The sequence below is a fragment of the Stegodyphus dumicola genome, chromosome 2 (assembly GCF_044657685.1).
Source record: "Stegodyphus dumicola isolate Sdum_Otavi_A_Nest chromosome 2, ASM4465768v1".
NCBI classification, from domain to species: Eukaryota; Metazoa; Arthropoda; class Arachnida; order Araneae; family Eresidae; genus Stegodyphus; species Stegodyphus dumicola.
The window spans coordinates 16,158,345-16,183,984 of NC_140769.1; the positions used below are offsets into that span (position 1 = coordinate 16,158,345).

The window sequence follows — 25,640 nt, forward strand, 5'->3', positions numbered from 1 at the left end:
TGAATTGAAATGACAGCATTACAATGGGGGCAAATGGGTTCACACTCTGCTTTTAGCAAGTAATTGTGGGTAATTCGCGAGTTACCAATTCTAAGTCAAGTATGACCTCCTCCTTCCGATTTCTACTAGCATCCCAGTATTCTATTGTAGTTTTCACACTTCTGACCTTGTTATTTACCTGACTATCCCAGTGTTTCTCCCATTTTTCAAAATTTTCTTTTTGACAACCCTTCTGATATCGTCAGGAGGAACAGCCCGACTGTACAAATCGACTGCAGACTTTGCTGTGGCATCTGTCAGCTCGTTATTCCTTATGGCCAGATATCCAGCAGTACAAGATCTCATACCCACATTGCATTAATTTTAGCTTGAGAATAACGGCATCTACTGTGTGAGAGTTCTGGGCATCAGAGAATGTTTCTATTGCACTAAGGAACTCAGTATATATATTACGAACTTTCTCTGGCTTAGCTTGGATATGAATGACAATGCACAATAAATAGCATATAATTCCGATGTCAGGACAGAGCAAGCTTCAGGCAATCGTCTGCCTGCCATGTGGTCTTCAATCACGAAAGATATACCAACATGTCCAGCTGCTTTTGATCCATCAGTAAATACAGGAACATAACTACTGTAGTTTTTGCCTATGTTCAAGAAAAAGCTGCCTACATACCAACTCATTAGTATCTTTTTACCAAGATACTGGAATATATTGAGAAACGAAGTTGAAGATTATCCCAAGGTGGTATTTCGAAATACTTCTGTGTCTGGGTGTTCAAATGTGTCAGCTGATTCTTCAAGTAGGGAGTGAACCTTGAAGGAAGAATACGGCACACAAGAAGGTCGAACATTCAGCAGACGCTCATATACATCATCTAACAGGGATCTTACAGGGATGATCAGCTAGCGATATCATGATACAGTAGCCGAGAGACAACTGCTTACGTATTAACTTGAGGGAAAGGTTCACAGCAATCTACATATAGGCTTTGAATTGATATTCTGAAAGTTCCAAAACAAATTTGCAAAACCTGATGATAAACAGGATCTAGTCTTAATATAGCACAATCTAGAGCGGACAAGGGCTCTGTAAATACGGAGTAATGATCCACATTCTGCACCCCAGGTGATAGTTGCCAAAAACCTTTAACATATTTAACATCTTAAAATACTTCTTCCTAAAATATTGAAAGTGTGAAAGGTCAGGTTTCGGTCGAATACCAACCCTAAAATTTTTATTTCCAGTACAACTGGAATTTGTGAACTTTTGAGATGAAGTTCCAGCTCAGGACGGACACCTCGTTTCCTACAGAAATGTATACAAGCAGTCTTCTGTTTTGAAAATACAAATCCATTATTGTGACTGTGTCTGGATCCTGTTAAGAGCGATCTGTAATTGTCTCTACTTATCTAGAGATCGTCAGCATATAAAGAACCTGAGACACTTGGAAGAAGTTTCTTTAGAACAGTTTATTTTTAAGCTGAAAAGTGTAACATTCAAGACACAGCCTTGAGGCACACTCTTGTCTTGTTCTATGAGCCAATTCTTACTTGAAAAGTTCAAGCCTTCAAGAAGTTCAAAATGAAAATAGGCAGGTTTCCTCGCAAACCACTAGCGTGAACATCACACAAAATACTGTATCTCCATGCTTATCATAAGCTTTTTCTATATCAAAGAAGACAGAAAACTAGGTAGTTTCTTTTAACAAAAGCTTTATGAATAGAGGTTTCTAGAAGGAGCATACTCTTGATGGTTGTTCTGCCTCTACGGAAACCACTCTGATATGGGAAGGAAATAAAATTTTTTCCGAGGTAGTAAACTAGACGGCTGTTTACCATCTTTTCAAACAATTTGCACACACAGCTGGTAAGGGCAATCAGCCAGTGCTATGGGTATAACTATAGCTTTCTTCCAGGCACTAGAAAAGGTGTGCTCCCTCCACACTCTATTGTAAAGAGTGCAGCCAGTGACTTCAAGGAAAGCTGCTTATGCATTTTATAGCTGACTACATCTGTATCCGGACTAGATCTTTGTGTATGGGATAGAGCTCTCTTTAGCTCAGGCATGCTGAAATCCCCATTATAGGGTTTGAAGTTGGAAGAGTCATCCGGCCATCTTTCTCCAGAAATGAAAGTGAATTGTCTTTATATTCCGCATACCTTTCCCAATTTTTTTTTTTTTTGCTTGGCATAGAGGATGTTATCGACGACACACGAGATCCAGGAATCCTTCTGGCTTTGCCGTCTTATCCGCCTTACGTTTGCTTTTTTTTAAGGCAATAAGATTCGTCAAAGTGGGGTATTTACGAAAAACTCCATCTTGTTGGGAGATTTTCCAAAATTCTAGTATGCTTTAAATAACTATCTAGTGTAAAACTGTTATTATGCAGATACCCAGATCCCCAACAAGAAGGGTGTTCAGTCAGAAGTTTAACCCTTAATTTCCCAATTTTTTAAATTTCTATGGAAAAATTATATCAGCTACTTCTTAAGTAATAATAAAAGGGAAAAATATTTTTTAAAAAAATTAAGCAGTTTTAAATTGAATTTCAGTCATTTTTTTGTTTGTTGCAGAAGTGCAACATTGCGCAGTAATGCTGTAAAATTACAAACCTTTTTTTTTATATGAGGATTTTATTATTCATTGTTATAAATTGCTTTAGCCTTACATACAATGAAAATTTTTAAAGCAGTTATTGACTTTGTTGTAAAAAGTCCCCTACTTTACACTTTTTGCACTCAGTTTGAGCATAGCTCTTGCAGTTTGAAAATTTGCACCGTATTCTTTTCTGACCATATTGACCAATGATTTATACCATCTCTACGAATGTCCTTACATGGAACGGATTGGGCAGTCCCTTTGCATCTTTTAGTCTGAGACATTTGTTCTATTGAAGTATTACTAGGTCTTCCTCTTTTAGCATTTCGATCGTACCCCATTTTGCATAAGCATAATGCAAATTCAGATTTGAATTTTTGTAAATTTATAAGATTTTTTTTTTTAATTTTCAGATTTCTTCATTGTTTCTTTAATTCGATCAAATCCAAGCTCTTCTGACCAGTATGCTCTATAGTTTGGCAGGTAAACTAGAGATGCATAAATGCAAATACCCAAATATTGATTTATTTCATTCTCTGATATAGTCAAAGGCTTACTTGGATACTTTTGAATAGCATATCGTTTGCCGTCTTCATAAATGTTACTTATGATCTCTTCCATCCATAAATATTTAAAAAATTGATACGTAGTGTCCAAATCCATAATTTCTCTTGGGAGCGTGCCATCTCCATGGAATTTTATTACTTCTTCAATCAATGAAATGTTTTGATTTTTCCATAAAATATTCTTTGACAATGTTTTATTATTCTTAAAGAGTTAAATTATAAAAGGTTCTCTAACTGAAATATACCAGCGGCCAAGCAGTAAAGTCGCTGAATACCGATAGTTCGTTTTCATGGTTTTTCCCATGTATAACTTGTATAGTTTCCGTTAGAAAATCCTCCACGAAGGCATCCCTCCCTGTAGGCAGACAGCTCTCAAGGCTTTGCCATAATCACACACACACACTGGCAGAAATATTTCTATCAAATTTATTATCCTTATCATCGGATGTTTTTATATTCTGAATTGTATTTTGTGAAACAACACTATTTCACAGTCGCTATCCAAATCATCATTAGATGACACACAATCAGGTAAAAAATGAACATCATCAGCAGAATATCATACCTGCCAACCTCTAAAAATAAAAATTCAGAAGAACACGAAGAATTAATATCATACTTTGATATTGAAAAAATAACAATTTATACAAATAGAAAAAAGAAAATTGTACTTACATTAGTAAATCTCAGTTAAGTAGTAACTAAAAAATTTATTAGGAAACATAAAACAAGAACTTAATGTTACACAAAAAAATTATTGCAATGAATTTAGAGTGCATTTTTTGGCTTTAGCGAAAAATTCTTTGGAAAATTTCCTGTCACAACAATTAGTTTCCTCATAACATTTAGCAATTAAAATGTTTTCTAGAGTTTTTGGTGAAATTGAAGAAGAAACAGTTTTGTTTTTCTTTACAACACTGAAGACTCTCTCGCACTCAGCATTACTGTGTGGAATTACGAGAATAACACATAAAACTCTTGCTAGTCTATCATATTTTGTGTTCCATGAGCTCTTTTTAGTCTTTTTAAGGTACCAACGAGGACATCAAGTCTATCTTCTCCAGAACTGGCAAAGTCTTCAAACTGTGCAGCAGAAAATTGGTTCTGTAGTTCATCTAAAGCATCATTATGGCATTCATTTTCTTTAATTGTTAACAAAAATGGAAATTTATCAATAAAAAAACGAATCTTTTCAAAAGATGAATTTTCAATTTGTCAAAAGATGAAACATCCATCTGAAAAGTTGACCGGCGTGATCGGCAGCACTTAGCGGCATGTTGTGTTCGATGAGGAATGCAGTAAACAAACACTCTGCCAAAATGACATCGGCATCTGAATTCGTAGCTGAATTTGAAAAAAATCATCCACTTTCTTTGACGTTGTCGAAGCCGAAGCATTAACTTCATGATTTTTAGACTTAACATGCTTCACAATGTCGCTTCTTCCACCGTGACTTATTACGAAGGCACACACGCACACGTTGCAAAATGCATAGTTATTTCCTTTGAAGGATTCTTTAATTGTTGGAAATTCGGCTTTATAGGTAGGCCGAAACTATTGAGAATACGGTTTTTTTGAACTCATTTCGTAACAACGGCGTATTAAGAAAATTCGTAGCACGTGCAAGCAAAAAAAAAAAAAAAATAAAATAATAAAAAATAAAAAAAAACCCAGAATCCGACAATCCACGCTCACTCAATATGAGCTGAGTAATTCCCTTGCTGCTGAAGCGAACGCGAAAAAAATAATCTGGCGCCCACAAAGAAAAGAGTGGGAGAAACAAGTTCAGCGCATTGGATTGGCTGGTTAAGCGGCAAGTTGGGAGGAACCGCAGGTTACTGGATTCGAAGTAGTTGGTAGTTGGCGGTAAAACACGATGCAATTGGCGAAAATCGCTGAATTGGTGAAAAATTCTAAAATTTTGACCAAAAATCACTAAAAACATTTGAAAAAGGCAAAAAATCGTAAAAAATGGATTACGATCGTAAAGACAAACGCATTTTCGTAAAAATTACGAAAAATTCATAAAAGTTGGCAGGTATGGAATATTCAAGACTATCTTCACTTAAATCACTCATATCGTCCAAATTATTCATATATTTATTTTGGGTTAGTATACGCTTTTTGGCCATGTCAAAATGGTAACCAAAGACCAATGTTGCAGACCTGCAACATATAATTAAAATCAAATTTCTTTTAAATGAATATAAAATGTTTAAACTTCTTACCTGGTAATTGTTTTTGTCAATAAACAAGAGGTAGCATAAAATATAATGGATTCTTTTTATAGCAAAAACACAGTTCTTGAGGCATCAGAGATTTTTATAATTGTTGTGATTTCTGGAAAACATGTGCTGCTATCTAGTGACAAATTTAGCATGTATTTCGTTGCAGTAACCTTTTTTTCTTAGATAAGTGATTTGTAGGTAATTTTAAAAAATATTGAGTCTGTTAAATTAAAATAAATCATATGTTGCAGAAATGCAACAGTGGGAAGTTAAGGGTTAAATTAAAACTTACTTCACCACTTTTTATATACTTTAACATTAATTTTACAAAATAAAGGTGGATTTCCATTTGACATAACCAAATACATATAAATAAAATCAATCAATAGAGGAAACAAAATTTGTGACATTTATTAGTTTATTACATCATAAAACACACTTTGAGATATCTTCTACATTCCGCTGGAATGACTGTATATATAGCAAGAACTAACGAATATGTTGTACAAAAAGCACACAATGTTCTGTTCTACAGATGGAATGAAAAATGTGAAAAGATGTCAGTCAAACCACCACATTACAGTGCCACTTAATGTTACACCATCTCGCACAATGAACAAACAAAATTCCGTTTACAAAACATCTGTACAATTTCTTAGGTCCTGGCTCAACCGCATACTCAATGGTACAGTGCTGGTGACAGTCTGAATGTGCCATGTATATTAAGATAAAAATAAGATTTCATTTTGTACAAAAGGGCTCCAAATAGCTTTGAAAAATGAAAGCAAAAATATATTAATTTAGATATAAAGATGCATTTTGCCAAAAAGGGCACTCACCAACACTACCCATGAGCATTATAACTAGTTTACATTATTTCCAAAGAGTTACATTATGTGTGCAAATATATGGAATTTCAAGAGAAAGAATTATTAAAATACAAAATAGATACAAAAGTTGTTAACTCAGAGCGTAAGCTACAATTCATTTCTATTAGGATAATAATGTTCTTTTACATACATACTTTCAGGCATAACTTTAAAAAAAATTACAATAAGCAATCATTTGACAAGCAGATCGTAAATATATGCAATAAAATAAGACAAAGAAAACATCTACTTCCAAACTAACCAGTAACTATCCCAAGGCACTGAAATCATACCAACTATATTCCTGTATTGATTTGATACCACTAATTCCTTGGTTACAGAACACTTTTCTGTCATCTTTACCACAATGCTATCACTTTTCCTTCAGATAAATAAATATATAAAATTTTATGAAGAAATACACATTTGAAAATAGCAGATTTTTATCAAATATAAAAAATACACAGAGAAGGTATAAACAAAATGAAAAGAAATAAATTTCATTTCTTTTACTAAAAGTTTAATTTACATAATGTACTTCATACATTTAAAAAGAAGCATTTCATATCACCCCAGTAAAACATCAAAAAAAGAAGTTCAAAACCATCAATGACTGCAATGAGGAAATGCTCGTGAAGTTTATCTATGACGACAACAGATTACACTGAACACAGAACACTCGACATCGATACATCCTTTTAGGAAAAGCTACAAGAATTTTAGCACCAGTTTCACGAGAAAAATACAAAAAAATTTCTAAAATTTCAAACTAATAAAAAACACACATTTCAATGCACAGTGAATTAAGCAGATACATGGCAAAAATCATTTCCAACTTTAATGGAATGAATACAAACTGCTAGAAAGTGAATTTATTAAAAAATCTTAAAAGGAAAATAAAAAGCCATTATTATTCTGAATAAAAATGCTATAACCAGTCCAATATTGGCAACCTGTTATAGACAACATGCATACTTCTTCAGAACAGCCCACATAAAAAACATCGACTGTTGTTTCGATGACATGTTTATAGATTTCTAATTCTTCATCGAAATTCTTTCTAAGATAGTTATAAAGTATAGTTAATCATACAGGAGTACAAAAGTGGTTTTCTGTAATCGTGTTAGCGGAAGTCGAAGATCCCCCCCCTAACAACACGGTACCTAAAGGGATTCCTCAAAGCATGCTCTTCAAAAAGGAACAAAAATGGTTCTAAAATAGCATGATTCTAGCCAGAAAGAGAAAGGGATTAAATAGCACGAAACTTGCGCTAACGTGTCCCTGTGCATTGCCTACAAAGATTTTAGTCCCAAATAGTTTCCGGCGGATGTGCCGTTTTTCTCCCTAAGTAGATCGATGGTTTGTATCGAGAGTACCTATTTTTTTTTCTTTTTTTTCTTTCCAAAAAACCTATAGTATACTAATGTGACATATAGATCTATGCTACTTATGCCTGAGTATGAAAAACTTCATGGAATAAGTTACATATGTGAAATATAATTTTCATTAATATATATATATAAAGAGGATTCATAACAAAGCAAAACATGAAGATACAGATGCTTTATGCCAGTTTTTTTTTAGTTATAATTATTCCTAGTATGAAACTTTTTAATACACATAAAAGAAAACACATTACTCTTCAATACATGTTGCTGTCACATTCATAAACTGCAACATGTTTATTACACTTAATATATCACAAAACCATGCACTTGAAATGTAAATGAGAGTACATGTGTGAGGTTTTTCAAATATTAACTTACACAACAATAAGCAGAAACTATCAATATACACAAGATTAAATTAGTGTACATAAATCTAAAATGCAAAAGCAGAAATAATACAAAACACACATCCATAATTTAACTTTACATATATATTAAAAAAGGATTACTGTAAAATTTAACTGCAGAGATAATCCTATTAAAATTAATCAAAACCCTGCATATGCCACACATGCCCACACAAATACATATTCCATCATTTTATAAAAGTTCTCATATTGCATTTGAAGGAAAAACATTAAAAAAACTTTTAATAACATCTTTTTAACATGAAAATTTATACAGATGCGTGTTTCCCATTAAATAGGACTAACTCCCGTCCCCTTAAATATGATGGATAATTTTTGTTTATTACATTTAGACTCAAGCATGAAAGTGCATAAAATTTTAGAGGAAAAAACTTTAAAAATTTTATTTTTTTAAATTTATATTAAATGAATTTTATTCTGGCACATTTTGTACACCACAACTTCTGAATAAAGACAAGATAAAAATAAACTCAACCTACAAATATTAGACAACAGTCTAAAATACATAATTACCAAAGATATTTATGGCTGGCAAGCTTCCCCATTAAGAGGAAACTTTTCGCATTCTTACAGACACAAAACATCTGCGGATCGAAAATGAGCAAAGAAAATACCCTATGTTGCAATAAACACAAAACCATCTCACACTGTAACAAATTAATGGAATACGTGTTTTTTATGAATATAAAATGACTTATGAAACATCTTGATCTTCAACATCTTGAACTTGCTCTTTCTGTTCACTTTCACCTGAAAATAAAATTTTAAGTTGAAGACATTTCAAAAAATATTTCTTAGAAAATTCAATGTTTAAAAAGCTTCATATTATTAATTTAAAAATATGAAATAGGCCACAAAAAAAGTAGTATGCCTTCAATATCAGAGAGTAACATATGGAGGATGCCATAGCCCCTGCCTTGCTCTGAATGTCTATCTGCCAAATAAAACAGCATTATGCCTTTATTTTGCTATCCTGTTCAGCCCTATGTGCATTGCATCAGAAAGATGAGTTCTTGCAGGAACAATAAATAATGACTACAGATGGCTATGTGGGAAGGAAAAACACGAGGCCTAATTCCCATCTCCTTAAACTGTGGCAAATACGCAGGAGTTAAAAACCACTGAATTTTATGTTCAGTCTGATTCAGAAATGCCAGCAAACTGCCTGTCACAAACACATGACTTGACAACAAAGATTCATGAAATGTTTACAAACAAAAGGTGAACAACAAGAAGTTATGGCCACCACATTCCTCAAACTTCACCATATAAAATTTTTATCCATGAAAAAATTTAAAGCAGAATGTGTATACTAACTCTGGACGAACTCAAAGAAAATAGCATAAACACTATCTGCGACATCGCCGTTTAAGAATTATAAGCAATTCAGCCAACATATTCCACAATGTCTGCAAGTTCATAGACATGAACAAGGACCACTTGCAGCATCCATTGTACTGAGTAAGAAAATAAAACAATCTACTAGCTTGTCTACCATATCATACTATTGTCAAACATGGAATACTTTTCCGTGGCCCACCTTGCATTCTGGTACTTGAATAGTAGTGGATATCAACTAATACACCACAAAAATCCTTTGGGACCTTTTATCAACATCAGTATTTTTTTTTTTTTTTAATTATCATCAAGTATGTTTGACAATTGTATCAATTAGATTGTTAGTCTTTGCCTCCATATGAATGGTGCTAATTAAGGTTAGAGACTTATTTCAAAGCTTTCAGTTTTGATCACCAGCTTCTAACATAAGTTCATCACACAGTTTCACTAGATAAAAATTTTAAATAGATGTTATATTTTATAAATTTTAAATATTTCCCTAAAAAATACATATGCACTAAAATAACAGATAAATGCAATAAAATATGACATGAACAGACATTGTAAAACTTTTCATGAGAAAAGCTTACCAAAAACAATACAATGCAAATGTGGAATTGCTCTAATTGATATGAAAATTGACAATGTACTAAAATAATTATTAAAAAAACTTTCCACCTTTCTTGAGGACATGAAGAACTACTCCCCAAAATCACATCTTTTCAGAAGAACCCAGAATAACTGATAGGATTATTGCAATGGTTGCAGGAAAGCAGTCATGGGTGATATTGGGGATATGACAGGTGACACCGGCTTATAAACAAGTATCAATACTTTTATAAGCAATTTCTTAACAATGAAATTTCACAAACAATGGACAAATTTACAGATGGAATGATTTATCACTGTGTAAATCTTGATAAGCTCTCATGTAAAAACTTTTTACCAAGAATCATTTTCACTTGCAAGAATTTTTAATTAAAAATATATATATATATATTTTTTTTTTAACCTTTAATTTTGAAAGGGTGACAACACTCTCACAGGCAAATGGCTGCTATTTGCCAAACCAGAAACTTTCACAATAGTGCATAAAGGTGCTAGCACTCTCAAGGTTTGCTTTCTTCAAATGAAAACTTATTTATATAAAGGTACTGGAACTATCCCACCAGAAAGGTATATGATGACAGCAATAATTTCTTAGAAATGATTTTTTGAATGGTATGTTTGAAAATAATTTCCCTTGGTAAATAGGCACCATGCAAAACTTACAAATACAGTCAAAAGTCGTTAATTCGGACACCCATAATCCGGACCTCAAAGCTACAAACTTTCTGCGCATGCGTCGCGTTGACAAATGCGAATATGCGTGTGCGCATGCCCAAAATATGTTTACGCATGCACGTTTAATGTATAACAGACGGTATAAGCTAAGCTAAAATTATCTAATTCAGTTAATGTTGCATATTGCGTTGTTCCTTAATCTTCTAATTGGATCCGGCTAATTATTTTTTGCATACTATTTGAGCAAATTTATAAAAGTTAGCTTGAACTTTCGACTACTTCAAATAGAATTTCCGATATATATTTAGTAATATGTAAAGGATCTACAAAGCGAAAGTTTGTTTCGAAGTCCATTAAACAAAAAGTGGAATTGCTGCAAAAAATGGATAAAGGCATATCCTTTGTTTGTCTAACCATTCCGAAATCTGTTTATCAATTTCACGCTGCTCTGTGATGGGGGCATGCAATGAATTGGAAGTTGATCTGTAAGCACTATCCTTATCTTCAGGGCAGATGTTTTTATTTTATTTGGCTTATAATTCCTTACTAAATGTAGTATTTCATCTCGATGTACTCCATCTTTGATATGATTTAAATCAAATTCCTCGTCATTATAATTCGCTTCCGATAGCGAAGAAAGTACAGTAAACAAATAAATATTAAGCTTTTTTTTTTGTAAATTTTGATACCCTTTAGATCACAATTGTTCTTTATTTCATAAATTACGGTTTCATATTTTTAATTTTATAATTTCTGCATGCCATCTTACCAGATTTAAACTGATGATCTATAATCTGGAATCGCTGAAGTCCCGATGAGTCCGGATTAACGACTTTTGACTGTATACTCTGTGTGTCTCCTCTTTAGTTTGCAGTGCATACAAGGTGGTCATAAAAAAACTTCCCCAATATATGAACTCCTAGCAGCTTATCTGTTCAATTGATCCAAATGAAATTTCAGATACTGTTGTTTGAAGGTATGGACTTGAGATTGTGATAAATTAAAACAATAGAGCTCTTACAGTTATGTTTACAGTGAAAAAATTTTAAATTTTCAAATGGAGACACCCATTTTCCTTCTAAGGAAATTGATCAGTGCACTGAAAAACCATAAATGGCACTGGCATGACAGATATATGATAAAAATTGCTGACATAAAACATTTGCAAAAAGCACTGTAAAGGAGTAATGACAATATAAAGAACTTAGCTTAAATTCACATGAAAAGACAATAGAAACACCAATCACAGAACATCAATTGCAAAGCACTGCTTGTGGGAAAAACCTTTAATAATAAGCAGTATGGTAAAATTGTTTCTTCAATCTGGTGTCTGAACTTGTTAACGAGATGACACTTAAAGGCAACAATGAAGTGGATCGATAAAGCTGTTTTATTTGAACAGGGGAAAATGCTGCTAAACTGTGCAAATTTAATGGCAAATAAACAAAGACGAGGCCCATGTTCCATAAATACTACATGTGATTCGATAAACAAATTTTAAGAAAATGGATATGCAATCCAGAAGACCATGTGTTTTTGTTGAAGTAATCATAGAAGTGTATAATACAATTACTGCAGGTCTATTGCATACCTCAAGTGTTGCCTGCATTTTGAATAAACCAAAAACCATAATCAATCCTCAAGCTTCTGAGCTGTGATCTACGGACGTTTCCTTATCGATTCCAGTGCATCCAGATTTTCCAAGACGAGCAATAGCATGTCAACTTTGCAAATTCTTTTCTCATCAGATATGACAAAGATAGCATGTGACCACAGTGTATATTATGGGTGGATACGCTAAAGCAAATGCGAGGTGCGCCATTGCAAGCACATTCATTCTCAGTCCACACTTCTTCAAAGTAGTCAGTTCTGTAGGTATGAAAACTTGCTCCATCACAAGTGCCTGATATAAAACAATGTTGCATAATTATGCAATTCCAGAATTACAGCAACGAAATGCCTTTAATGATGCTGTATGTATACAAGATGGTATTTCTGCTCACATTGTCACATATGTTTGGCAAGTGCTACAACAGCATTGGAGATAGAGTTGTCTCCCATAACTTTGCAGTTTCATGGCTATTGTGATCCCCAAACTCATTCCAATGATTTCTGGTTCAGGAGTTATTTGAAATCTAAGGTGTACACATCAAACTTCAGATATGTCAGAATCGAGAGATGCTACAAAAACTGAAGTTATACAGATTCCTTCTGAGATGTTACGTTCATCATTGTTAACAATTTCCCGCATGAGATGCAATATTGCCTGCAAAGGTGGGTCACGCTGAAAACTTACATTTCGAATAAAAGGTTTTGTTCCCTCTCCTATCTTGTATTGTCAATGTTCTTTGCAGATGTTTTGCCCCTGCAATTTTTGTCATTCATGTATCTATTGTTTCATTTTTCACTGCAATTATAACTGTTAGAGACTACCGTTTTATATCATCACAATCTGGAATGCATACATTCAAATAATATCTAAAATTTCGGTACTTTTCCGTTTCGCCGGCGCAAATCTCGCCAAGCAGACTTTATTGGCGACAACATACAGTATACACATAAAAAATATTTAAAAAATTTTAATTCTAAGAATTCTCTTTTTGAAGGCATAAACATTTTAATATCGTTTAAAACTTTATAAAAAGCCAATAAATAAAGACAATAAATTTGTAAAAAGACATTAAGAATTTACTATGCTTTCATGGTTCAACATACTAATTCGCCGGTTCATATCACGTGACCCCAAGCGATCCCATCACACGTAAACTACTCTACAAAAATCTAATGCTCTCAGTAATTATCTACATTAATTTCAAGTTAAATCTTAATTTGGAACACAAGTTTAAATGCAAGAAATATTTCAGTGCGTACGAATAGCTTACTCAGAAATTATGTAAAACTGCAGTGCTTCACTAATGCATTCTCATTAGAATTGATGAATTTAACCCTTGACTTTCCTTTTCTATATTTTCGGCTTCGGGTAAGCGCTGTAATTGCATCCTAATTGACTTAAACACCGAAAATGGCCTTAGACATAAAATTGAACTATCTGATAAAATTCTGTGTAATAATATGCCAGCATTGAAAGAAACAATCAATCTGATAAGAAAAAGCTGCGACTTGTTTTGAAAATGAGGCGTAAAAGGTTACCAGCGAGAATATTCTGTTTGGCATCGGTTGTACCATTATTGGCGACTTTATCGCCTGCGCCGGCAAAACGGAAAAGTACCAAAATTTCATTTCATTTGGTTGAGCTGATATGCTGCTAAGGGTTCATATATCGGTGAAGTTTTTTTATGAATGGCCGTACATGGCATTTTCTCTTTGCATTTGTTCATTTTCCCCACAATATGTTATTGCCCGATATTTACAAAAGTGGATTACTGTACGAAATTGAGTATTAGCAAAAGCCACACATAATATAATCAATATTACCGTACCTAATTAAAGCACTCAAAATATGACAGGAATTTCAAAGAATGAAGTTACTGCACGAGCAATCAGAAGATAAAAATGAGCATCTTTCAACATGCATAGCTAAATAACTATAAATGCCAATTTGGCTAATCTTTAGAATATGGTAACAGGTAGTTTGGCGACATTTTGGTAAGAAGATAAAGGTTACTAGCTAGGACTTTAGCAATAATCTGAGAAGTACACAGTTCGTATCACAGATTATTTTGTCTCAGAGAAATGAGAGATCACGAGACATGTAACGTGACATTTTCCGTACAATTCCGATCGTGATTTTAGCTAATAAGCACTTAGAAACAATTTCGCTGCTAAAGTGCAGAATCGCCCACTTACTTGTTTTGCGCTTTTTACAAGTGTAAGAAGAATTGCATTTTTGTCAATTTTCTTTGACTTTTTAAGTGAAAAATAGGTTGATGTGTACATAGATAAAGTCAATGTGTGCGCAGTGCCATTTTTGTGCAATTCTGGGATTTAAGTGAAAATAGGTCGACGTGTACATGGACACCGTGTATGTGCAATTCTTAAAAACACAGCAAGCAGTTTGCGATTCTGCACTTTCTCCCAATTTCACACCTAATCTTCATCGTGATTAAGCATTTTTGTTCCATAAAAGTTCTATTATAAGCGTAATTCGGCTAGCAGGTTGTTGGAAAAAATGTTAAGTGTAATTAAAAAAAAAAAAAAAGCCTTTACTTTGTGAAAACAAAATGGCGTCCAAAACAAAATTAGCAAGTTGCTGTAGCAGGGTTGGTCACCAAATTTTCGCCAAGCTACCATAATCTAAAGAGTCACTGCCAATTCACATCTGCTGTTACAAAGAGATGAAAAACAAGATGACAACTTGCGTCTCCCACCAAGTACACCGTGTTAATTTATGTTCAACACTTTTACTAATAGATAAAAGGCTAAAAAATGGGACTTTCTATTTGCAATCATTTCCCACTTTTGGTAAAAATTGCTCCTTTCTGGTGTATTTTTGAGTATACACACAACAATAAATAATATATATAAGTATCACACAGCTGTTTTGAGAATGTGAATTTACTTCCTTACACATGCGAACTTAAAATTTTACATTCATGTTGCTTCACTAAACAGTATCCATGGGCTGTAAAGAATGTAAATATTAAATATTGAATTTTTCCATCTTCATAAAACGCTTAATTATTGTTTATGAACAGAAAAGAAAGTTACTTGGGATACGTAAAGAACAGACTCTTCCCATCCTAAGTCACAAAGTTGCAAAAGAGTTTGTGACTTTTCATAGCCACATTTTAGTTAAAAAAATAAGCACCTATAAGCACTTTTCAAGCACATTTGAAGAAAAAAAATAAGCGCCTGTCTTATTACATTATACACAACTGCATAACCTTAAAAGAAAAATTAGACTTGCAATTCAAAATATGAGCAATGCAATATTTATTAAAAGAATAAGCATTACCTCAACCATGGAAAACAATTAACTTTTTTTAAAATTTTAAATGACAGTTCAATTTACAGAATTCGTTTACAATGAGAGAAAAAAAAAACTATGCAGAACTAAACTATATTACAAAATTTAATGATGATATTTCAGTTGAAAATATAGAAAATAAATAATAATAAGCCATATTAATTGTATTCGCTTGGCACCTAATAATAAATACAATTTATTTTTCCTCTTATATTAAATATTTAAAGAATTTAACTTAAATCAAAATTCTGAACATTTTCTAAATTTTCATTGCATAACTGTTTTCCCTTAACATATATTCCAAGTAAAGTAATTTAAGTAAAAAAGAGGAACATTTCTGAAATCTGGAGTCAGGAAATTGCTTCATGCAGTCATCCTTTAACAGTAAAAGCTTAACTAATCCGCATACTTGGAAATTGCCGAATATTCCGCATTCGAGCGTAACTGGAGGAGGGGAGATTGTAGCCGTTTTTTAGATTGCTCGGCTAAATAAATGATTTTGACATTCCGATATGTGCTTCATATAAAAATAGACCAACGGAACTGAGAAATATTCTGTATTCTGCTTAGAAAGAACAGTAAAACTCTTATAAGTGTTCATAAATAAATCTCAGACTGAACATCAAAATTAATTATCTCTGCAAAATACCGCAAACATTATTGCACAATACGTGCGGAGTAATTCTTCCATACGTGATATTACGCAATCGGAATCAACAGCTGCCGGTATTCGAACAATATAGAACTAAATAAAGGAAAAGAAAGAGACTTACTAATCTGGGGTGTTTTTGATTCTAATTTTGAACAGACCGTTAAATTTCCGGAATAGAATCATTCTTTACTTTGGTTGGGTAGACCGCAAAACTTTTAGTCCTATTCAATCCAGATTGGACAGTATGACAAAAAAAAAAAAAAAGTCCGCTGCTTCAATGTTAGAGATTTTGCGGAGAAAGGGGAAAACCTCCCAACCTCCGTACTGTATAATGTATTGGGGGGGGGGGAATTATTCTGACTATTCGATTACTTTCCTTTTATTTAAGCCATTCTGAATATTATTCCTTAGAAAGCTAATCTGTGTAAAAATAAACCCATTTTTGGAAGTTTATCTACACTTCAGTAGCTACTGCAACTATATTATATTCAAACATATGCTCACAATATAAGCATAATGATCATAATAAACACGAATATGAACTGACCACGCGGAACGAGAACATAAATTATTAAAATCTTGATAGAAATTCAAACATGTGTAGTATTTGGGTGGGAGGAAAAGAATACCGAATGTACCGGAATTTCTACGGTTTTCGCAATTCTTTGACCAATAGAACGACGTGCACCTGTCTGTACTCTCGCGCGCACCATAGGTTACAGGTTACGTTAATGCAGAGAAAGGGGGAAAAGCTATTTTTGGGAGTATGATTCACCATCTGATGTTCCATGTAAGGAAGAAAAGTTGTTTATTTAGTTTCGGCTTTGGTACGGGGGAAATAGCGCGTTCATTAAAAAAAGCACTAAAAGCAAAAAATAAGCACTAAAAACAAAAAAATAAGGGCTTTAAAGAAAAAGTAAGCACCTATAAGGGCCTTTATATTTTATTTTCAAATATAAGGACTTATAAGCACTTGTCAGAACCGCTACGAACCCTGTAAATACAAATAAGTACATACAATAAGTACAAAAAAAAAAAAAAAAAATGATAAAGAAAATATTCCAGGTTGCATTTAAGGTATGCATATTCACACAGCTTCCTTAAGCCACACAGTGATATTTATTGTACACTTCTACCAAACAAAATTCTGCTTTCTAAATGCATGTACTGTACAGTTTAAAACAATTAACAGTAATAATGGTTTGAAAAGTAATAATGGTTTTACCATCGTGTTGCATATCAGACGTCCACAACGTCAGGTTGTCACGCAAAAGCTGCATTATGAGAGTGGAGTCTTTGTAGCTTTCTTCACTCAGAGTATCAAGCTCCGCTATAGCATCATCAAATGCTGCCTTTGCCAGGCGACATGCCCTGTCAGGAGAATTTAAGATCTCATAGTAAAAGACTGAGAAATTGAGAGCAAGGCCCAAACGAATAGGGTGAGTTGGTGGAAGCTCCGTCATTGCAATATCACTTGCAGCCTTATACGCTACAAGACTGTTTTCTGCAGCCTCTTTCCGATCATTTCCAGTGGCAAATTCTGCCAGGTAACGGTGGTAATCACCCTTCCTATAAAAATAAGTCAGAATTAAAAACTCTCACATTTGCATAAATGATTATTTAAACAGCAGAGAAAAATTTACAACTGCCAACTGGAAAATTACAGGTCCAGCACACACGGTCTTAAAAAGGATGAATTACAGCAAAACATTAAATGTTTCCTCATAGAATTTTAAAATGCTCTTAAAATAAAATTTAATACAGAATATAATAACTTACATCTTATAGTAAAATACTTTAGATTCTCCAGTAGAAGCTGTAGGAATTAAATGTTTGTCCAGAACATCAAGTATGTCTTGACAAATATCCTTCAACTCAGTTTCAACCTGATTTTTCAATAAATAAAATATAAAATTTTAATTTTCTCAATTTCTCATTGTCAATTAAAACTTTAAAAGTTGAAGCTAGTTTAACATACAATTCCTAAAATTTGAATAAGAATGTACAATAGCTGTGATAAGTATTTATTATGGATACCTTTTGTTCCTGGCCCATTTTCAAATTTTGCTTACATAGGTTGCCCAGAAGAATGAAAATTTGAAATAAATTAATATTTGAAGTTTAACTTGAGCAATGCATTGTATAAAGATGACTTATATTTCTACAATTTAAAATATAAAAAATCAATTGAAATCTTTTAGATATAAATCTTAAAAAATGTGATCATATGCAAAAATGTCTGTGCTTTCAAAATTTATGCTATTCAACCTCTTTGTGCTTTGTAACTGAATTTATTTCTTTAAATAAACAAGTTTTAAATATGAACTATTAGTGTGTTATATTCATGATAAAAATTAATTATAGAAGTTTTTTCTTTAGCAAATCAATAAAAATAATTTGTCTTCTACTTCATGTCAAGTCCGTTACCTTGAGATTATTAATTAGTTTGTAAATCTGCTAAAAGGGGCAGTACATATTCAGTGACAAAGTAGTCAAGTTGTTTGACTACTTTGAATATGTACTGCCCCCTTTAGGCAAATTTATTAACTAATTGGGGGTAAAATAATCTCAAGGTAATGGATATGACATGAATTTTTATTTGCTAAATTTATATCTAAAAAATTCAATTGATTTTTATATTTTAAATTGTAGAAATATATTTATATTTATGCAATGCATTGCTCAAACTTTAAATATTAATTTACGTTGAATCTGTTTTTTTCTTCTGGGACAGAATATGTAGGCAACATTTAAAAATTGGCCTTTCTGCATTAATTTTACATATACGTAACTTTTCCTAAAAAGAAATTTACAAGTATATATATATACATATATATTTGTTAAATATAAGTACTTCATTCTTCATTCAAGAAGAATCCCAAATGCAAATTTCACAATTTCACTCAAGGCATTTTTATTCAAATTTTACATTTTACGCATATGCTAATATTTTCACAATCAACCCTTACATCTATAAGCTAGAATATATATTAGGTTGATAAAAATGTTGAGAAAAGAATTTCTCTACAAAACGAATAACTTGGGAAATAAACACAAATCTTTGAAAATTGCATTTCACATAAAACAAGTTTAAAAGCAGGGTTTAAACAAAAATCTTTGAAAATTATATTTCACACAAAACAAGTTTAAAAGCAAACAACCCATTGGAATGATAATGTACTTCACAACTGTGAATTACAATTCATAAGATGAAAAATAAATTTCTCTGCATTTTCTTTTTGCCTTAATAATACAAGGTGTGGCTATTAATTTCCAAAACTGTTCTAATAACACCAGAACAGAATTTAAAAACATAACCTTTTAATATGTTTCGAAGTAATTCCCATCTGCCGTAATACACTTCTGTGCTCGGCTGTATAAGTTGTGGAAACAGCATGTTTTCTTTTGGAAGGCTCTTCAATGTCGACGTCATGCTCTTCCCGATGTCTTCAACATCCACAAAACGTGTTCCTTTACAGTTTTGAGTTTGGGAAATAAAAAGAAGTCTGCAAGAGCCAAGTCAGAAGAGTATGGCGGATGATGCAGCTTCACGACCTCATGCTTGGCCAAAAACCTCTTCACTGGCAATGCAATGTGGGGGTGGGCATTGTCATACTCCCATTCTGTCGAAAATGGGAACGTACTCTGTGAATTCTTTGTCGAATCCGGGGGCAAGAACTTCTGCATAAAACTGTCCTGTAACAGTAGTGCCTGGTGGGACAAATTCATGATGAATAAGTCCTTCACTATCGAAGAAAACAATTAACATGACTTTGACCTTTGATTTTTGAAATCAAAATTTTTTCTGTTTAGAGAAGCTGGGAGACCACCATTCTGTGCTCTGTCTCTTGGTTTCAGGGTCGTATTAATAGCACCATGATTCGTCGCCTGTCACTATCAAATCCAGGAAAGCAGGGTCAGCGTTGTCAATGAGTTCACCACAAGTGTCCATTCTGACTTGCTTCTGATCGTCCAATAAACAGTGCGGGACAAATCTGGAATACACCTTGCGTTTCCCTAGGTCTTGCGTCAGACTTTGGCGAACTACCTCTTCGTAAATGTTCAGTTCCCTGCCCAGCATTCGAATAGTCAGTCGCCGATCCGCTGTTACAAGCTCTTAAACTTTCTCGATTGTTTCAGGTGTACCCACGAAAATCAGCCTTCCGGCGTGGGTGTTATCTTCAACACTTTCACGGCTGCCCCGAAAACGTCCATACCATTCAAATGTGCAGGAACGGGATAATGCTTGCTTCAACATTGCATGTGTTTCTGCCACACTTTTGCCAAGTTTAAAGCAGAATTTGATGTTCACCCTTTGCTCCATTTCAGCACTTCGACAACAAGACTTCACCATATATGTTTACACGCATCTTTCCTAGCCAAGCTCGAATCTACAACTTACGCACACTGCGGGGAGCATGTGCTCTCTCGGGTGAGTGATTGGTTTCCTGCTGTGACGTCAGTCCTGGATATTAATAGCCACACCCACAAACATCTGTGATCATTTAAGCTTTTCTTGGTATTTCCTAGGTACTTTCTTTTCTCAGGGTTGCCATGCAGACAGAAGAATGAACTTCTCCGATTTTTCCAGGTGGTGTTTCATGAAAATTCCAGGCTATCTGCATAGTGCACATTGGCTGCGATGAGGGTAAATTAATTATGGTACCACTTGAAAACAATTTTTTTAAATTACATATGACTTACTATATACATATATTCCAAAAGCATTACTTTTGTAATTATAATGAGTTGTTTTCTCTACTGAGGATCGAGATTTGAAGCTGACCAATTAGGATTTAAAAATGTCTTTTCTGCAGATATTTTGCAACTAAAGGCAGAAAGAAATCTAATATTTTTAAATATATTTAGGTATTTTATATTTACTTAGCAGCATACATAAATAAAAAATATATGCACTAAATTTCGTGATGGTATGTCATCATACTGCTAGAATTAGTTTCAAAAGTATGCCAGAGAAATTTGAAAGTATTATTAACTAATGATAAATTTAGAAGGAAGAGGACACATTAAATGATACGAATAACATTAAAATAAATTACTTTAGGATTAAAAACTGAATTACAAAAATTCGCAGCATTTTGGCGAATATAGTTTAAATGGTTAGCCTAGGACTGATAATTATAAATTTTTTTATTGTAAAATGGTAAATAAGCCACTTAATAGAGAACAGGTTTAAACAATTTTGTTTTATACCAGAATCGGAGGGGATTTACTTTCGTTCAACATGCACCTCACATGCGATTCTCTGGTTACTCGAGGTTATTGGAAACCAAAGATGTTGGAAACTTGCTTTGCCTTTCTAAAAGACAATTTGATTCGCACTGGGAAAACTGGCTCTACGGCAGCAGTCTGAATGTCGCTAACACGATACATGATTCACCACTAATGGTGCGAAAATCATTTTTTTGGGGATCACCATATGAAATTCTCGATTTTGACTGAAATATTTAAATTTCCCGACTTTTTGTTCAATTTTTAAATTCCCCGACTTTTCCCAGTTTTTCAGTTAGCATCGCAACCTGTTTTCTTCTTGGTACGCAATTAATATTTTCTTGAAATATTACCAGTAACATTTTTATAATCACTATCTGTTCTTTTCTAGCTACTGCTTCAGTCTGTGACCAATTCTATACACAAAAAAAGGGGGGCTGAAAGTTATATATCTCCTGTTCTACTGTGCCAACTTACAAAATTCAAATTGAGTTTTCCATGTCTCGAAAGCACGACTTAGGATATGTAATAGATTGATACATATGTAGCATTGCTCTAATTTAGTTATTTTGAAACAAAATAGGACTTTTTCTGAAATGACATGACATTTTTTTTCCATATTTCAATTCTACGACTCGAATTATGCTTAAATATTACATTTTGTAAAATTTGGTACGAAATTTAGGGAGAAATTCAAAAATTTATCTCTGCAGATTTCTTCACTTTGCGCCAAGAATAAATCACTTGGCAAACTTCTTAATATATGGCAACTTATTTCCTTTTCCCTTTTTACATTGTGCACCAGCGGAAAAAAATGCACATCATTCCCGCTTTCAAATAATTCCAAAGTGCCTAAACTACATTTGATGTTATTATCTCTTTCAATAAATATGGCAAATTTCAAAACGCGCTAATAAATAAATTCACGTATATTTTCAGAAATCTTGAATAAAAAACCAACTTTTTGCAGGAATGCTTGGAAATACATCTTTTTTAAAATGATAGTAAAAATTCTAAGATTACAATTCAAAATTTTTCTCAAAAAATTTGTAATAATTATTTTAAAATACAAATTTAAAAAATAAATCATAAAAAATGGGTGATTTATTTGGAATGAACCTAAATTTCAAAACGTGAAAGGTAGAATCAAATAAGTTTAATAAAAAAAGGAGATTAATAAATAAATATATATCAAATTCAATTAACATTGAGAAGCTGAGATTCCGAGAGCTAATTTTTTTTTACAAACTACTCGCACGATTTTATACAAAACCTGGTAGTTTGTCATAATATGAGTCGTATAATAGAAATATGGGAAAAAATTCACGTCATTCCAAAAAAAGTTCATATCCTAACTCACGCTTTTGAGACGAAACTCAAGTTGAATTTCGTCAATCGGCCCAGTAGAACAAAAGAGATAGAACTGCTCCATTTTTTTTTGTGCAGCTAACCTTAAGCTTCGTTTAGACGGGGGCGTAAAGGGCATAAGTTGTTAAAGCCGAGCTCTGTTGCCATGGCAACCAGTCTGTGCTACCTCACAAAATCTGGTTTAAGGCTCCAAGCATAGGGTTCAAAGTTTTCAACTTTACGCCAAGTTTGGGATAAGCGTTGACCAATCAGAGCGAAGCTAAAACGAAGCGGCATTCTACAGAAGATTTCACTGTTACAAAACAAGCAGAGCGAACGCTGGTAGTCAATCGAGCAGAAGAACAGCGCGGGAAAGATGTAGACACATCCACGAATGCGCAAATTTAGCTTCTCCCATTGGGCACGGCTTACACCCCGTTCTCGCAAGTGTGAACGGAATTCCCGTATTTTATGCCCTTATGACTACGCCTTACGCTGCCGTTTGAACGTAGCCTTAGACAACAAAAAGGGGGAAGAACTAGGAATAGGAAACAGCTAAGGATTACCAAAATGTTTCTGAATATGTTACCAAAATGTTTCTTAAAAAAATAAAATCTTAGCTAAAAAAAATGTGAGTAAGGATAACCGTTCAGTATTCTTTCAAGCCAATTTATATCTTCTCAAAGGTACGTTTTTTTCATAGCAATTTTAAACACATTGCAATACTCAGTTATTCTAATTTAAAAAGAACACAGAATCTGTTTCTAGACTTTAATGCTTTCTGAGAAACAACTTTTAATTTGTATGAATAAGAACTTGCTGTTATATATAAATCAGAAATGAGTGATACAGCAATGCTTTACATGCTATATGTTTAAAAACTGCCTTACACACATACCTGAACTCTGTAGGTTTTTATCATTTCCAGTCTATTTTCGGCTCCTTTATTTTCTTCCTTCTGCTCTATGCTGCTGATGATCCTCCATGAAGCTCTACGAGCTCCAATGACATTCTTGTAGGCCACAGAAAGCAAATTACGCTCCTCTACTGTTAATTCCAGATCAAGAGAAGCTACTTTTTTCATTGCTTCTACCATTTCTATTTAACACAGAAACAATTGTTAAATTCAGATTTGCATTAGCAACTAAAAAACAACTCTGAATTATTTTATAATAAACCATATAATAATCAGTATTTTCATTCTGACATCATTAAACCTTACACCTCCCCCTCCTGTTTTAAAACAATCTACTCTGATCTTCAACTGGAAATACACTAGTTTCAAAAATTAAGCAAAACGACAAAAATAGCAATAAAGCATTAAAAAATAAGCCAATCTGCATAAAATTTGAATATGTTGTGAATTAATAATTGTAAAACTGCAAGTAAAACTACACTATGCAAATCAGTGGCACTAAATCCAAATACATCATCTGCAAGCAGCATAAAAATGCATGTTTCATTGCATAAAAAATTTGGGATAGCCAATTTGTAGCAATGACCTCCAGTTACAATTTCCCCGAAGAACTGCGATGGAGGAGAAAGACAGAAGTAGCCAGATGGCTAAATGCGAGTCCTCCTGTGGTTCATAGACTTTGGCAACAATTTCTAACCACAGATTCGGCATTCAGGAGGTTCAGATAACGATGGCCAACTGCTACAAGCTCTGATGTCAGATATTCGTTGTTATGCCAAATGAAGGAACAAAACCTCAACTCAGATCCTCCCTTGCTGCAGCCACTGGAAGGTTGGTGTCAGTGTCAAACGTGGACAGGAGGCTTCATGAAGGTCTGTACGCGAGGCGACCAGCCATTTGCATGCCCCTCACCGTCATATGGAAGGGAACATTTGAGATGGGCACTTCAACATGTCCACTGGACAGCTGATCAATGAAAGGTTGTTCTCTTTGCAGAAGAGTCTAGGTTTAGTCTCTAAAGTAACAGTAGGCATTATTTGATTTGGAGAGAGACTGGAACCCATTATTATTTATCAAACATTTGTGAAAGAGATGCATACGCAGTGTCTGTGTTTAGGATGGTATCTCTTTGGGTGAACATACAGACCTCCATGTCTTTCCATGTGGAATCATGAATGCTCAGGCCTGTAGAGATGACATCCTTGATGCTCATCATGTGTGCCATTATGCAGGGGCAATAAGTTATAACTTCCTGCTACAGGACAATAACGATAGATCATACAAGGCTCACATCGTGGATGATTATCTTCAGCAGAACACAATTCAGCACATGAATTGGCTAACTCAATCACTGGACCAAAATCCCATCGAGGATGTTCGAATGCTTTAGAAAGAAGTACAGCTGTTCTCAATCCTCTTGTTCAGATCCTTGCCATGCTTGCAACTCCTTTGCAAGAGCAAAGGCTCTTACTTCCTATGGAACTGCATAATTGACAGCATCGCACATCGCTGTATGTGTTGTATTGCTCCTAAGGGAGATCATATTCCATACTGAAGGTAATTTCTTATACCAAACTGACATATCTGATTTATTCATTTTACACCTAGGCTAATTTCTATAACACCATACCTGTCTGGTAATTTCTTTTCATGTTACTTTATACGTTACTACAGGTTGTATACTGTAAGTCTCTCATTAAATTCTACAAGTAACTTTTTCAGCTATTATTATTTTTGTAATTTTTCCTTAATTAATGATAATCAGTGTATAAATAGCACTTATTTCAGCTGGCAGAAGTTTCAATAAAATGCCAGATCACCATGCATCTTGGGCAAGATAGAAAGACAAATGTTAAGGAGAAT

At 33.6% G+C, this 25,640-nt stretch overlaps 1 protein-coding gene across 1 annotated transcript in view; it reads right to left on the reverse strand.

Annotated features, from left to right (window-relative positions):
* Positions 1–5,782: 5,782 nt before the first annotated feature.
* The window catches only part of 14-3-3epsilon (tyrosine 3-monooxygenase/tryptophan 5-monooxygenase activation protein epsilon), a 30,646-nt gene continuing 10,788 nt past the window's right edge, over positions 5,783–25,640 (reverse strand). Inside the window, exons 2-5 of the mRNA XM_035371473.2 lie at positions 23,760–23,959; positions 18,062–18,168; positions 17,508–17,851; positions 5,783–8,831 (exon numbers count right to left, since the gene is read on the reverse strand). Of these exons, the coding sequence (XP_035227364.1) occupies positions 8,776–8,831; positions 17,508–17,851; positions 18,062–18,168; positions 23,760–23,959 (707 nt within the window). The 3' untranslated portion in view covers positions 5,783–8,775. The remainder of the gene's footprint in view (positions 8,832–17,507; positions 17,852–18,061; positions 18,169–23,759; positions 23,960–25,640) is intronic.